Source organism: Theropithecus gelada, chromosome 7b (genome assembly GCF_003255815.1).
Source record: "Theropithecus gelada isolate Dixy chromosome 7b, Tgel_1.0, whole genome shotgun sequence".
Classification (NCBI taxonomy): domain Eukaryota; kingdom Metazoa; phylum Chordata; class Mammalia; order Primates; family Cercopithecidae; genus Theropithecus; species Theropithecus gelada.
Genome location: NC_037675.1, coordinates 64,171,591 through 64,185,092, shown reverse-complemented (window position 1 = coordinate 64,185,092; position 13,502 = coordinate 64,171,591). Strand labels below are relative to the sequence as shown.

The following is a 13,502-nucleotide window of genomic DNA, read 5'->3' as shown; positions in this document are numbered from 1 at the left end:
GGTTTCCAGCTGTATCCACGTCCTTACAAAGGACACAAACTCATCCTTTTTAATGGCTGCATAGTATTCCATGGTGTATATATGCCACATTTTCTTAATCCAGTCTGTCACTGATGGACATTTGGGTTGATTCCTTGCTATTGCTATTGCTATTGATTCCTTGCTATTGTGAATAGTGCTGCAATAAACATACATGTGCATGTGTCTTTATAGCAGCATGATTTATAATCCTTTGGGTATATACCCAATAATGGGATGGCTGAGTCAAATGGTATTTCTAGTTTTAGATCCTTGAGGAATTGTCACACTGTTTTCCACAATGTTTGAACTAGTTTACAGTCCCACCAACAGTGTAAAAGTGTTCCTATTTCTCCACATCCTCTCCAGCACCTGTTGTTTCCTGATTTTTTAATGATTGCCATTCTAACTGGTGTGAGATGGTATCTCATTGTGGTTTAGATTTGCATTTCTCTGATGGCGAGTGGTGATGAGCATTTTTTCCTGTGTCTGTTGGCTGTTTGAATGTCTTCTTTTGAGAAGTGTCTGTTCATATCTTTTGCCCACTTTTTGATGGGGTTGTTTGTTTTTTTTCTTGTAAATTCGATTGAGTTCTTTGTAGATTCTGGATATTAGCCCTTTGTCAGATGAGTAGATTGCAAAAATTTTCTCCCATTCTGTAGGTTGCCTATTTACTCTGATGGTAGTTTCTTTTGCTGTGCAGAAGCTCTTTAGTTTAATTACATCCCATTTGTCAATTTTGGCTTTTGTTGCTGTTGCTTTTGGTGTTTTAGACATGAAGTCCTTGCCCATGCCTGTGTCCTGAATGGTATTACCTAGGTTTTCTTCTAGGGATTTTATAGTTTTAGGTCTAACGTTTAAGTCTCTAATCCATCTTGAATTAATTTTCATGTAAGGAGTAAGGAAAGGATCCAGTTTCAGCTTTCTGCTTATGGCTAGCCAATTTTCCCAGCACCATTTATTAAATAGGGAATCCTTTCTCCATTTCTTGTTTTTGTCAGGTTTGTCAAAGATCAGATGACTGTAGATGTGTGGTATTATTTCTGAGGGCTCTGTTCTGTTCCATTGGTCTACATCTCTGTTTTGGTACCAGTACCATGCTGTTTTGGTTACTGTAGCCTTGTAGTATAGTGTGATGCCTCCAGCTTTGTTCTTTTGGGTTAGGATTGTCTTGGCAATCCTTTTTTTTCTTTACCATGTTGACTTCATATCAGCATTTAAGTATTATTAACTTTATGTAATAGTATTTGGGTTGGGTATTGATGTGTTTCTGGTTGTACGAAAGATAGTTGTATTATGTTAGTTGTAATTATGACCCTATTATTGTCTTTATTTGAAGATGATGATCTCAGGAGATGTGTATGGGTTCAAGTTGACAAGGGGTGGACTTGTTATGGGTAATAATGAGTGTCACCTTGATTAGACTGAAGGATACAAAGTATTGATCCTGGGTGTGTCTGTGAAGGTGTTGCCAAAGGAGTTTAACATTTGAGTCAGTGGGCTGGAAAGGGTAGACCCACCCTTAATCTGGGTGGGCACCATCTACTCAACTGCCAGTGCAGCTAGAATATAAAACAGGCAGAAAACCATAAAAAGATTAGACTGGCCTAGCCTCCCAGCCTGCATCTTTCTCCCATGATGGATGCTTCCTGCCATTGAACATCAGACTGCAAGTTCTTCAGTTTTGGGACTTGGGTTGGCTCTTCTTTCTCCTCAGTTTGCAGATGGCCTGTTGTGGGACCTTGTGATTATGTGAGTTAACAATTAATAAACTCCCCTTTATATATTAAGATTAAGATTATATATTAAGATTAAGTCAAGATACATCCTATTAGTTCTGTCCCTCTAGAGAACCCTGACTAATACATTTAGCTTAAAAGAGAATAACTATCATAGAAGGATAAAGGGGAGATCAAGCCCTCTTAATACTTTGAGTCTTTGTTTTTACTTTTATGTTAATTTCTTATAATTTTTTCAAGTGAACAATCTTCCCACATCTTTCCCTTCATTCCTCTTCCTCTCTCCATTTCTTCCATCCTTGTTACATTAGTAATTGATTAATGCAGGTTTGTGATTAACTTTCTAAAGTTAAGTGATTGTTTAGGGCATATAGGAAATAATATCAATAATCATTGCCATGTAATTATTGAGGCTATTTTGGCAAAGTCAGTTATGGTAATCACAGGATCAGCTCTAAGCTAGGTGACATCTATCCAATATTATGCTAAAATTTGATAAGTTCTAAAAGTGATCCTGCTGTGTCCTAACTAATTTTACTAGTTGACAGTTCATTCAAATAGTGATTCAGTCAACTCACAGTATTATTTGGAATTTCCCTTTCAAAATTCCAGCATTTCTTAGAGGGAAAAATGCGTCAAATAGTTTTCAATATTTAACACTTAAAGTTATTGATGAGACCAGTTTCTAACAAAATAATTGGCACAGCCCAGATACTAGATGGAATGGGATGTAGATTAAGTGAAGATTGGAAAATAGAAATTGCCTGGCTCATAGCAGATGCATAGAGGGTGCCTACATATATGGGTCACTGCAAAAGAGCATCCATTGAAGCCAGGAGCCATTACGAGAGAGATGGAAGGAAAGCAACTTGGAAACTCGAAGTTTCTGAAGATCAGCTTCTTCACTTTGTGCTAAGGACAACCGGAGCCATTTCAAATGTTTTAACAAGCTGTGTGCTACACAGATGATCACAGATTGCTGGAACATTTTCCTTCCACATCTTAAATGTCATTATTAAAGGTGAACTTTAGTGAATAGAAATAGAAATAGAAAATGATGGTTGGACCATCTATGAGGCCTTAACCGTTACTGGAAATGCATTATCATATCAGTAGTTTAAACTGCTCAGTCTAAGGCCAATAGTCACTTGGCAAGATTTATAAAAGGAAGATAATTAGGAAAAGTTAGTATTGGTTATCATTATGGACAGACACAAAATGTAGTATCTAAGAAGGAAAGATTGTTAATAAGGAGATGGAGAGATGCAGCTTGACCTAATGAGCAAATGAAATGACTGGAGAACATTTTTTCAGAGATCTGAATATCACTGTTTGATCTCTTATCATGAGCAATTCATAAGAGTGAAGGCCAGGTTACAGTTAATTGACTTAACGTGATTTTTGTTTGACTCTACAAATTGTTTAACCCTGAGAAATAAACTATATTGTTTATATGCTTAGGTTGGCTATATGACTTTTTATAAACCATAAAAAGAAAAAGATTAATCTTCTTTCAAAGAATATAATTTGGGAGAATTAAGGACTAATAGTTTTCTATAGGGAGTAGTGGATACTACTTGAGGGTGGGGATTATGTCTGTCTTTTTTATCATTGTGTTCCCAGTGGCTGGTATAGTGGCTAGCATATAATAGGTGTCCAATAAATATCTACTAAATTCAATAATGCTTGAATGAATAGTGATGTCTGTGATGAGTTATAACATTGTTCAGTCTTTCAACCTGTCTCTTTTTGATAATATGGTGTATTCTTTCATGTCTTCAATATTCATACTATAAAAATAGAAGGCATTTTTTCCATTTTAAAATATAAAGCTATATTATATATTAAAAATTGTTTTTCAGAATATTCTCTTGGGCTGTGATGTGTGTCATAAAGGACTCACTACCCTCCTCCTCTAGGACCCCTGCCCAATTTGAGAATCACTGTGCTATTAACGCTAAATTGATCATGGTTACATAACTAATCACACTTAGTGGCTTAAGAAATGAATAATCATTTAATTTATTCATGAATCTGCAATTTGCACAGGGCTATGAGGGTATGACTTATTTCAGCTTCATGTAGTATCAGCTAGGATGGCTTCAATGGTCCTGAAAACTCTACTTAGTTGACTCAGCCACACGGCCGGTAGGCTGATGTTCTCAAGCTGTATCCTGCACATACAATCACACACTGATGAAATGTTTTGTTTTATTTCTTAAGTAACATTATTAAATATTATGAATATAAAAAGAAAAAAAGGAGTGGTTGAACCACTTACGTAATCTTAAGTGTTAGCCAGAAATGTAGACTAATATCAATATTGTAAATTGCTCAGCTACGGCTGGTGCTTAGCTGGGAGTTCAACCAAGGCTATTGGCTAGGGGTCTTTATTCCTGTCTATGTGGGCCTCTCCAGAAAAATGCTCGGGCTTCCTCACAGCATGAAAACTAGATTCCAAGAGCAGGTGTTTCAATAGTGAGGAATTACAAGTTTCTAGTTTTGTAAGGCCTCTGGGACTAGACATTGGCACAAAATCATGGTCACAATATTCCAGTGGTCTAACAGTCATAGGGTATGCCTACATTCAAGGGATCAGAATATAGACCTTGCCTCTCAATGGAAGAGTTCTCAAAGAATTTGTGACCCCTTCCATTGAGAGGCAAGGTCTATATTCCATCTTTTATGTGTCATAATTATCTTCAAAATAATCCCTTTGTGGTGAATAAGAAAAATATAAGACTTTTTATATAAGGCATTTGCTGGTTTATATGCCAGATTTACTAAGACCTTAAGTATGATTAGCTTTCACAATTAGCAGTTATTTTAAGTCTATAAGTCTGCAGGAGAGCATGTAAAAAAACCCTTATGAAATTGTCACAAATTAACCTAATTATTACTATTAATAGTAAAGTACATGGATTGACTATATGATATCTCCATTCAAAAGGTAAAATAATGTAAAGGGTCTCTACAAAACTGGCCAGACCATGGGAATTCACGTTCAATGAATGACAATGGGACTTCCAATTTATTTTTACCTTAATATGGTTAGGACATGAATAACCTTAGCCTTTAAATGTTTCATTCCCCTACCTGCCTTAACAGTGTATATTCCTTCTATATGTTTGTAACACTGATAGTAAGATTTTGATATGAAAATAAAATGTTTCTGAAAAACTGTTTCTTAGTTTTCGGTGTGTGAATTTACTGGAAAAAAATATTTGAACACTTGCCGTGTTCTAGGAACTGGTCTATATTGGGAAAATACAGCAGTGAGCCAAAAGGATCAGGCCCACACCTGCCCTCTTGGAATTTGCATTCCTAGGGGAAAAGATGGATAATAAATAAATAAATAAATAAATAAATAAATAAATAAATAAAGTAAGTTAAAGTAGTGATAAAATAAGGAACGATAAAGCATGGTAAGGAGGTAGATAGTGATAGTGGGGGAAGAGGATGTTTAGACAGCATGGTCAGGGAAGGCCTCAGTGATGAGTGAGGGTTTTTTTTTTTTTTTTCCCGAGATGGAGTCTTGCTCTGTCACTCAGGCTGGAGTGCAGTGGTGTGATCTCGGCTCACTACAACTTCTGCCTTCCAGGTTCAAGCGATTCTCCTGCCTCAGCCTCCTAAGTAGCTGGGATATCAGGCGCAGGCTACCATGCCTGGCTAATTTTTGTATTTTTAGTAGAGACGGGGTTTTACCATGTTGGTGAGGCTGGTATCGAACTCCCGCCCTTGTGATCCTCCTGCCTTGGCCTCCCAAAGTGCTGGGATTACAGGCATGAGCCACTGCACCCAGCCAATGAGTCAGGTTTTGATCAGAGACCTGAATGAGGAGAGGAAACAAACCAAGTGAGGATCATGGAGAAGAGTGTTCGAGGAAGAGCTGGTAAAGGGGCCCTGAAGAATTAATTAGTTTAGGTTGTTTGATTAGCAACAAGAAGACATATACTGAAGCAGAGGGAATGAAGAGAAGACTGACAGGAGTGATGGTCAGTGGAAGAGGCAGTGCTATGATTATATGTGGCCAAGATCATATTATATATGATTATTCTTTTTTTTTGGGAAATGATTTTTGTGGTGATGATGATGAATAGCATTTCGTGGATACTTAGTCCCTACCAGACTCTTTTTAAATACTGTTTTATATGCATTATCTCATTTAACACAACCCTTTTGTGAAGATTCCAGTGTAATTTTAAAGTTCTAAGTGAGGACATAGAGGCCAACAGAGGTTTAGTAATTGGTCCAAAGACACACACTCGTAGAGACTGCAAGAATGCTGGTAGAGACAGTGAGAAGTGATTGAATTGGAGCTATATGTTGAAGGTAGAGTGAACAGGAATTGTTGATGGATCAGATATAGGAGATGAATCAAAGAATGGATTGAAGAATAACTTTGAGGTTTTTGATCTGAGCAACCAGGTATGGCTTTGCTGTTTGCAGAGGTGAAAAGTACGTTTGGCTGTTGGAGAGAGGGTGCTGTAGACTGAGTTCCTTTTCGGATGTGTTAGATCCAAATAATGATTAGACGTCCAAGAAGATAGGTGTGTCTGTAATATGGGAGGGAGGTATTATTTTGAGAGTTGACAGTTTAGAGGGAGCTTCTACTGAGATCAGTTTCCCTTATTATTGTGTGTCATGCTCCAAGGCCTCTGTCATTAAAGAAATTCCCATTTGTTCTGGAACGCAGGTGCAGTGGGCAGCGCTGTTCCTGCTTGCTGGAGTATCATACATGCTGTCACACTATCTCTTTTGAAATGCATTCCATACTCAAGATTGAAGATATTCATAAGAAAGAAGTGATTTCTCTTTTAAAAAATATATGTAAATGACATGGATCTATATATGTGATAAAATTTTATAAAACTATACACCGAAGAAACAAGTGCATACGAAAAAAAGAAAAACTGGCAAAAACAAACAAACAAACAAACAAACAAAAAACAACCTCTCTAGTTTGGTTAATTGTACTGTGCCATTCTTAGTTTCCTGGTTTTGCTATATTACTATAATTGCGTAGGATGTCATCCTTGTGAGAAGCTGCATGTGGGTAATGCAAGCTTTCTGCACTATTTCTGCAACTTCTGAGTCTAAAATTATTTCAAAATAAAATTACAAAAATGTAAACATATAATTGCAGCTCTTACTTTAAATTATTATCTTGTTTAGTCTTATGCGATGCAGGGACACTACATTCACATGAAAATGAGAGGCAGTGAGGGGTAGAGCAGTTGGTGAATGGGTACAAAAATACAAGCGAGATCCAGTGTTCAGCAGCACAATAGGGCAACTGTGGGAATAATAACTGATTGTAAATTACATAAGAACTAGAAGAGTGGAATTGGAATGTTCCTGACACAAAGAAATGACAACCAATTACCATGATTTGATCATTATACATTATATGCTTATATCAAGCTATCATTATACCTCATAAATATGTATAATTATTATGTGTTCATAAAATAATGAAAATGAAAAATGAACCAAAAAGTGGATATTTTTATAATATGCCAAACTTAATGGGATGTTGATAAATTCTTCATTTCTTAGTGCTGCAAACTTTTAATACATTAGCAGGTTCTTCATATTTTATCTTAAACTTTTTATATGAGCAGAATATATTTTGTGTATACATTTAATGTACCCTAAAAGATGAAATGCATAGTAATTTGTTAAACTAGAAGGCAGTAATAAGACATTTGGCAAATGTAGCATATCTCAAGCATCTTAGAGAGCCAAACAAGTTAAACATGTTAAAATAATAGGTAGTTCTGTGACGTTTATTGACAATTTATGATAGCTGAGCACTACTAAAAATCGTAATTGCAGCATTATTTCATTAACCCCTAAAATACTCATTATTTTAAAAATGTAAATTTTTCTTATTTCTCTTTTCTGAAAATGTAAAATTCCATATTTGTTAGATGATTCTGCTGTCATTAATTTGTTAACCTTATTTCTGTTTGTTTTTCTTAAGAGCAACAATGGTGGAATAGAGATGTTAAGTCTGTGATTACCTTTAGTTTATTTATTTATTTTTTTTTTAGGAAAGAAAACTCTATATCTTTTAATAAACTTAATAATTCTTTATAGAATCAAGATCTCAGGATACTATATCCACAATCCTAGTAAACTCTTCATTTCAACATGGAAAATTGATATATTAAAGATAAACACATTTATTTCAAAGTATTAAAATAAATATATGCACACAAGACATTGAAAGACTGACAAAAGGATAACTTTTTGTTTTTCAATACGAATATTCAAAGGTATAAAGACTCAGTTGGGAAATGTCGACACTCTATTCCTCCTACTCAGGTCTAACAAAATACGATCGGTCTTAAAAAATTGTCCTGCACTGGAGTCAAATAATAGCAGAAAAACTGATGAAATTTTTATAAAATAATAGGTTTCGGTTGTGAAATTATAATTTGTTACACTCAGAGGAGAACAGCTCTTCTTGGAAAAAAATAATTTTCTAAAAGCAGTATATTAAAGATCTTAAGTTGCTTCACTAGCTTGATTTTATACCACTTCCATCAAATGGGATTTGGCTGATGAAACTGCAAAGTGAAACAGTCTATATTTTGTTTAGAGTCATTTTTCAAATGCTTGGAGGATGTAGGATGGAAATTATCATTGCCTGTGAGTCTACTTATTTGTGAAATGCTTATGGAATGCCTGTGTACTGAACATTAAGGTGAATAAAATACTGCCCCCTTTTCAAAGAAGCTTCCAGTTAACAAGGGAGTGAAACCAGAGGGGCAGGGCAGGTTGCAGGTAGTGTGCTACTGAAGATCGGAAGTTTGTTGAGTTTAGGCTGAACTCTGCTCTAAATAAGCTTTTGTAGGATCCTGTCAGCATTAATAGCCTGACTACATCTGGAGAAAGAAGAGTTGGTGAATTATGGATTGAGGAGGGAGCAGTCGGGGCTTTGAAATACCCTATTACCCTATACCACCCGTAGTCCCCCACAGATGAATGACAGTCATCAGTGGGCTAACTTTACATTTAATTAAAATGATGGAATAAAAAAATCACTGGAATAATTATATGAATTTAATAACTGGAATTTCTCAGCATTGCCAAAGTTTTATTTTAGCTAAAAACTCCAAATCTCTTTATCTTTACAACCTTCTAAACATGAAGCACATTAATTTCTCTCCACTCCCTAAATTTCTGATGCTCTGTCAAAAATATTTATAACCAGGGAGGTATTCCAAAAGCTGGAAGGAGCAGGTAATGAGAAAGAGCATATGTTTCTAAACGGGATCATCAATCTCTGAAAAATTTAAATTGATTAGGCTTCATTCAGGAGGACAAAGTGGAGGATAACTTTAATCTACTAACAAATAGGATTTCTTAGGCAAAATTATAACTTTGGATCATCTGACTCTTCAGAAAACACTGTGATGACTCTTATGTTTTGTCATATTGACTAGAGTCGTGCATGCTCATAAAGTCATGTTTCTCCTACTGAAGGTAATGTTTTCTGAGGGAATACCAAGTGTCAGGCAATCTTCTCAGAGTTGAACATGCATTCACCCCTACAAGTTTATAAGGATGTCTCTGTCAAATTATTCATTGATTAGCAAATATTCATATTTTTTTCACGTGAGATGTTTGTTTTATTTTTATCATTTCTTCTCTTTCAGCTCTTCTTTATGCAACTATTTTTGGAAATGTTACAACAATTTTCCAGCAAATGTATGCCAACACCAACCGATACCATGAGATGCTGAATAATGTACGGGACTTCCTAAAACTCTATCAGGTCCCAAAAGGCCTTAGTGAGCGAGTCATGGATTATATTGTCTCAACATGGTCCATGTCAAAAGGCATTGACACAGAAAAGGTATGGGTTATTATTATTATTTAGTTTCTATTTTAGTAGGATCTTCAGATGCATTAAGCTTTTCCACTCACGTATTGCTTGTATAATTGCTTCATAACTGTTATTCTGTATTTGTAAGTGACATATCAGTCAATCAATCATATTTATTGAGTGTTTAGAGGGTGCAAAGCACCGAACCATTAATCATCAATTAGTACCAGTCATCACATTCAATTTAGAAAATTCAGTTCCTGAAAATAACTCATTATTCCATTTCCCTAAAACACTCTTATTATCTCTCACAGTAATTTGTTGCATTCCTCTAAAACTCAGAGTGCTGCCATTTTTCCTGCTAGAATTTATTCTTGATTTCCCCTTTGCCTTTTTTGCTCATTTAAAAATTAGAAAGAGACTTCCTGGCTATAAATTAAAAATGTATGTGCCTTCTATGCTGTCCTTCACTTAAATTTCTCCCATCTCATATGTTTTATAAAGAACTTGTAATTCTTTATTTTCCAGTTTGCCTTACACACATCTATAAAATAGATGTCTCCCTCTCCAATCATCTGATATCTCTAATCTCTTCCTTGCCTTTTCATGGAGCTGATTTTAATTTTTTTCATCTATCTCATATTTGGGGCAAAGAAGCACTCAAGATCCTCCTTAAAATAAATAAAAGCAAATTTAAAAAAATCCTCACTTCCTACACCCAGCTGATTCACATCAAATACAGAAGATGAAAAATAAAGCTTGCACACAGAGTTTTAGAGGAAACCAGTCTTGAGCTATTTCACTTTATAGGCATCAGTGGAGACTATTCTTTTTAAGTACTGATTTTTGACATGTGATAATTAGATGGCATAATACCTTCCTGGCTGTTTCCCACAATTTTTTTTGTTCTTTTAACCTCATGAGGTTGACTTACGGTTTTTCTTTAAGACTCACTCAAAAAGCATCTTTCACTGTCAGAGGGAAAAAGCAAATGAGAAAAGTAGATGTTTAGTTAGGAGAATTTCATGAAGCAACATGTAATTTTTTTTAAGCCAGGGCAGGTGTTGTTAGTATAGATGGTTGAGTGGAGGTATAGGGAATGGATGAGGAACATAGGAGTTGAGGGAGAGAAGCCTTCAGAGGGAGTGCAGGTGAGATATTAGGGGGCAGCTATGTGGAGGAGTTGTGAAAGGGGGTGAGATTTACTCCTCTTTCGATATTTTACAAGATATAGTATAAATTTTCCAGTTAAATGGCCCCTTAAAAGTGGTATGCATGAACACAGAAGGAAGAAAGCAAACTGCATTTTTATGGAATTCGATTAATGGATATCTGAGCCAATATATGGCTAGTAGAGAGAGTATCTAAAGAAGAAACAGAATCTTCCTTGGGTGAAGGTGAGGGTAACAGAATTTAAGTCATCAAAAGCAGGGTGTCCATTGAAGTCCACATTAAATGAAACAGATCAAGAGACTACCACCAGCCTCGTCAATCACTATCTCAGCAAGAAATTTTCCTTTCCAGAAAATGCAATAGAGCCATATAGTAACTAATAAAAAATCAGTAAATGATAGAATAATGTCCTTTTACATATTCGAAAAGTGTCTGAGCCAGGGCCTCTGGCACAAATCTAGTACATGGCAGAGTTTTGAGTCCTTGCTCTCTATATTCCTGAATACTGAATTATTCATGAATGGAGCTGACCAGATTGTCTTCAAGCCTCCCCTTGAGGACATGCTTAACTGTCTGATTCATGATGGAGTTAGGGTCTATTGCACTGGCATGCAATGTCTCTCAAAGTGCACATGCCATGTGGCAGGGAAAAATTTCTAGGTACCTACCATGTACTGCCTTAAATATCTTTTTTTTGTTTACTTGCTCATTTGCAGTTAAAGAAAGGTACTTCTGATTAGCAAAGTATCCAAGGAAAATGGAGTAATAGAACAAATACGGGGAGACTAATACTAAAAGTGAAATAAAAATTTAATTTCAATGAAAAGATTTTTTAAGGGGATATTTTAAGATATCAAAATTGGTTAGCATTTGGATAAGAAAAAATCATGGATGTGGCTTTTAACTGAGTGAGGAATCCTTAAAGTTGTTTTTGACGAATAGGAGAAGCATATTTAAATAATCGTGACAAATATAAAAGTTTCCTTGTTCATGTATGAAACATACTCTATGCCTGTATTGATTTATCCCAGTCTATTAAGAAAATCCCCACCCAGATACATAAGTTCTAGGTTAACGGCACTGAAGGAAAGAGAAGGAAGGAAAGACATCTGCCAAATTCTGGGCTTAGAAAGGGGGTGTAGGGATTTCTAGTACTGCATCACTGAAGAGACTGAATTTAAAAATGATCCTTAGATTACACACCATATGCTATACTAAATGTCAGGAAAACAAAAACTGACATTCAGCTCTCTGGTTTTGTAAAGAACCTGACAACTAGAGCAGAAGACTCCTATGCCTGTTAGGCATTCAGCTATTTAACAAATAAATTATACATATATAAATATAAATATATATATAGATTATATATGTATAACATACATTATATATATAAAATAGTATATATAAAAATAATTTTAAAATACAATAATAAAGATACAATACAATAATACAATACAATAATAAAGAGTTGAAGCGTAGACAAAAGAATTAGTAACCAAAGAAAAGAGAGGGAATAGATATCTCAGAACTAGATACCACTAGGGAGAAGAACTGAACATAAGTTACAGAATGAATTGTAAAGATGGAATGGACATATTACTTAATATCATTATAAAATGAACTAAGAATCTAAGAAAATATTTATAAGGGTCTTCACTGATGACCCAACATAAATATCAGAAGAACTGAAAATTAAATGCAAAAAACAAGAAACTATAAACGATTAGAAGAAAACATGTGAATATATTTATCTTTGTACATATGAAAGTAATGGAATATATAACAAGGTAACTGACAAATAGATTTTACTAAAAAGTGTAAAATCTTTCACACTAGAAAACTATGAAAATGAAAATGACATAAAGCATTTGCAACAAATTTTGCAAGTGAAATGTTAATTACCTTAATATGTAAAGTGATTTATAAATTAATAAGAATTAGAATACTTGGAGAGAAAAATGATCTGAGGACATAGGTAATTTATGGAAGACAGAATGCAAATTACTAATAAACATAAAAAAGGCTTATTTTCACCTGGAACAAAGAGTTAAAACTTAAAAAACAACAAGCAAAAAGACATAGAAACATTTTTAATATGACAAATGGACAAAGATGATGCCCAGTCTTAGCAAAGGCTGGTGACTGGCATTATTGTATAATTCTGGGAGGTGTGTAAATTGGTAGCACATTTCTTGAAAGGAATTTGAATAAGATAATATTTAAAATTTGGTGGTATTTTAGAGCTCAGTCCTTGTGCCTCGTCCCTTTTCTGTCTGTATTCCATCCTTTCATGATATCCTGCAGTCTCATAACTTTAAACCAGCACCACCCAATGTTCATACTTACCTTGGACTCGATTCCCTGAACTATAGACTGTCCCCTCCAACTGCCTACTCATGTCCAGTGAAGTTGTCCAAAATCAAACGTCCAATCATCTCCTAAAAACCTGTTTTACAGACATACTTTCCCAGTGAAATTAATGGAAACACTACCTTTCAGTTGCTTAAGACAAAATCTCCCACATTTAAACCTCTGCTGAATCCTTTTGGCTCTACCTCCGATTCTCACCACCTCCATTGCTATCACCTGGTCCACATCATCATCATGTCTTCCCTGGATTTTTCTGGTACCAAGTAACTGGCCTGTGCTTCCACCTTTGTCCCTTGTATAGTCTGTTCTCAAAAGAGCAGCGAGTGAGCACATATGGCTTTTGTAACAAAACTTTCTATGTATGT

At 35.2% G+C, this 13,502-nt stretch overlaps 1 protein-coding gene across 2 annotated transcripts in view; it reads left to right on the top strand.

Annotated features, from left to right (window-relative positions):
* KCNH5 (potassium voltage-gated channel subfamily H member 5) overlaps window positions 1–13,502 on the top strand; it is a 347,163-nt gene that overhangs the window by 190,379 nt on the left and 143,282 nt on the right. For both annotated transcript variants that reach the window (XM_025392372.1, XM_025392374.1), the window contains exon 8: window positions 9,425–9,624. In XM_025392372.1, coding sequence (XP_025248157.1) covers window positions 9,425–9,624 — 200 coding nt within the window. The remainder of the gene's footprint in view (window positions 1–9,424; window positions 9,625–13,502) is intronic.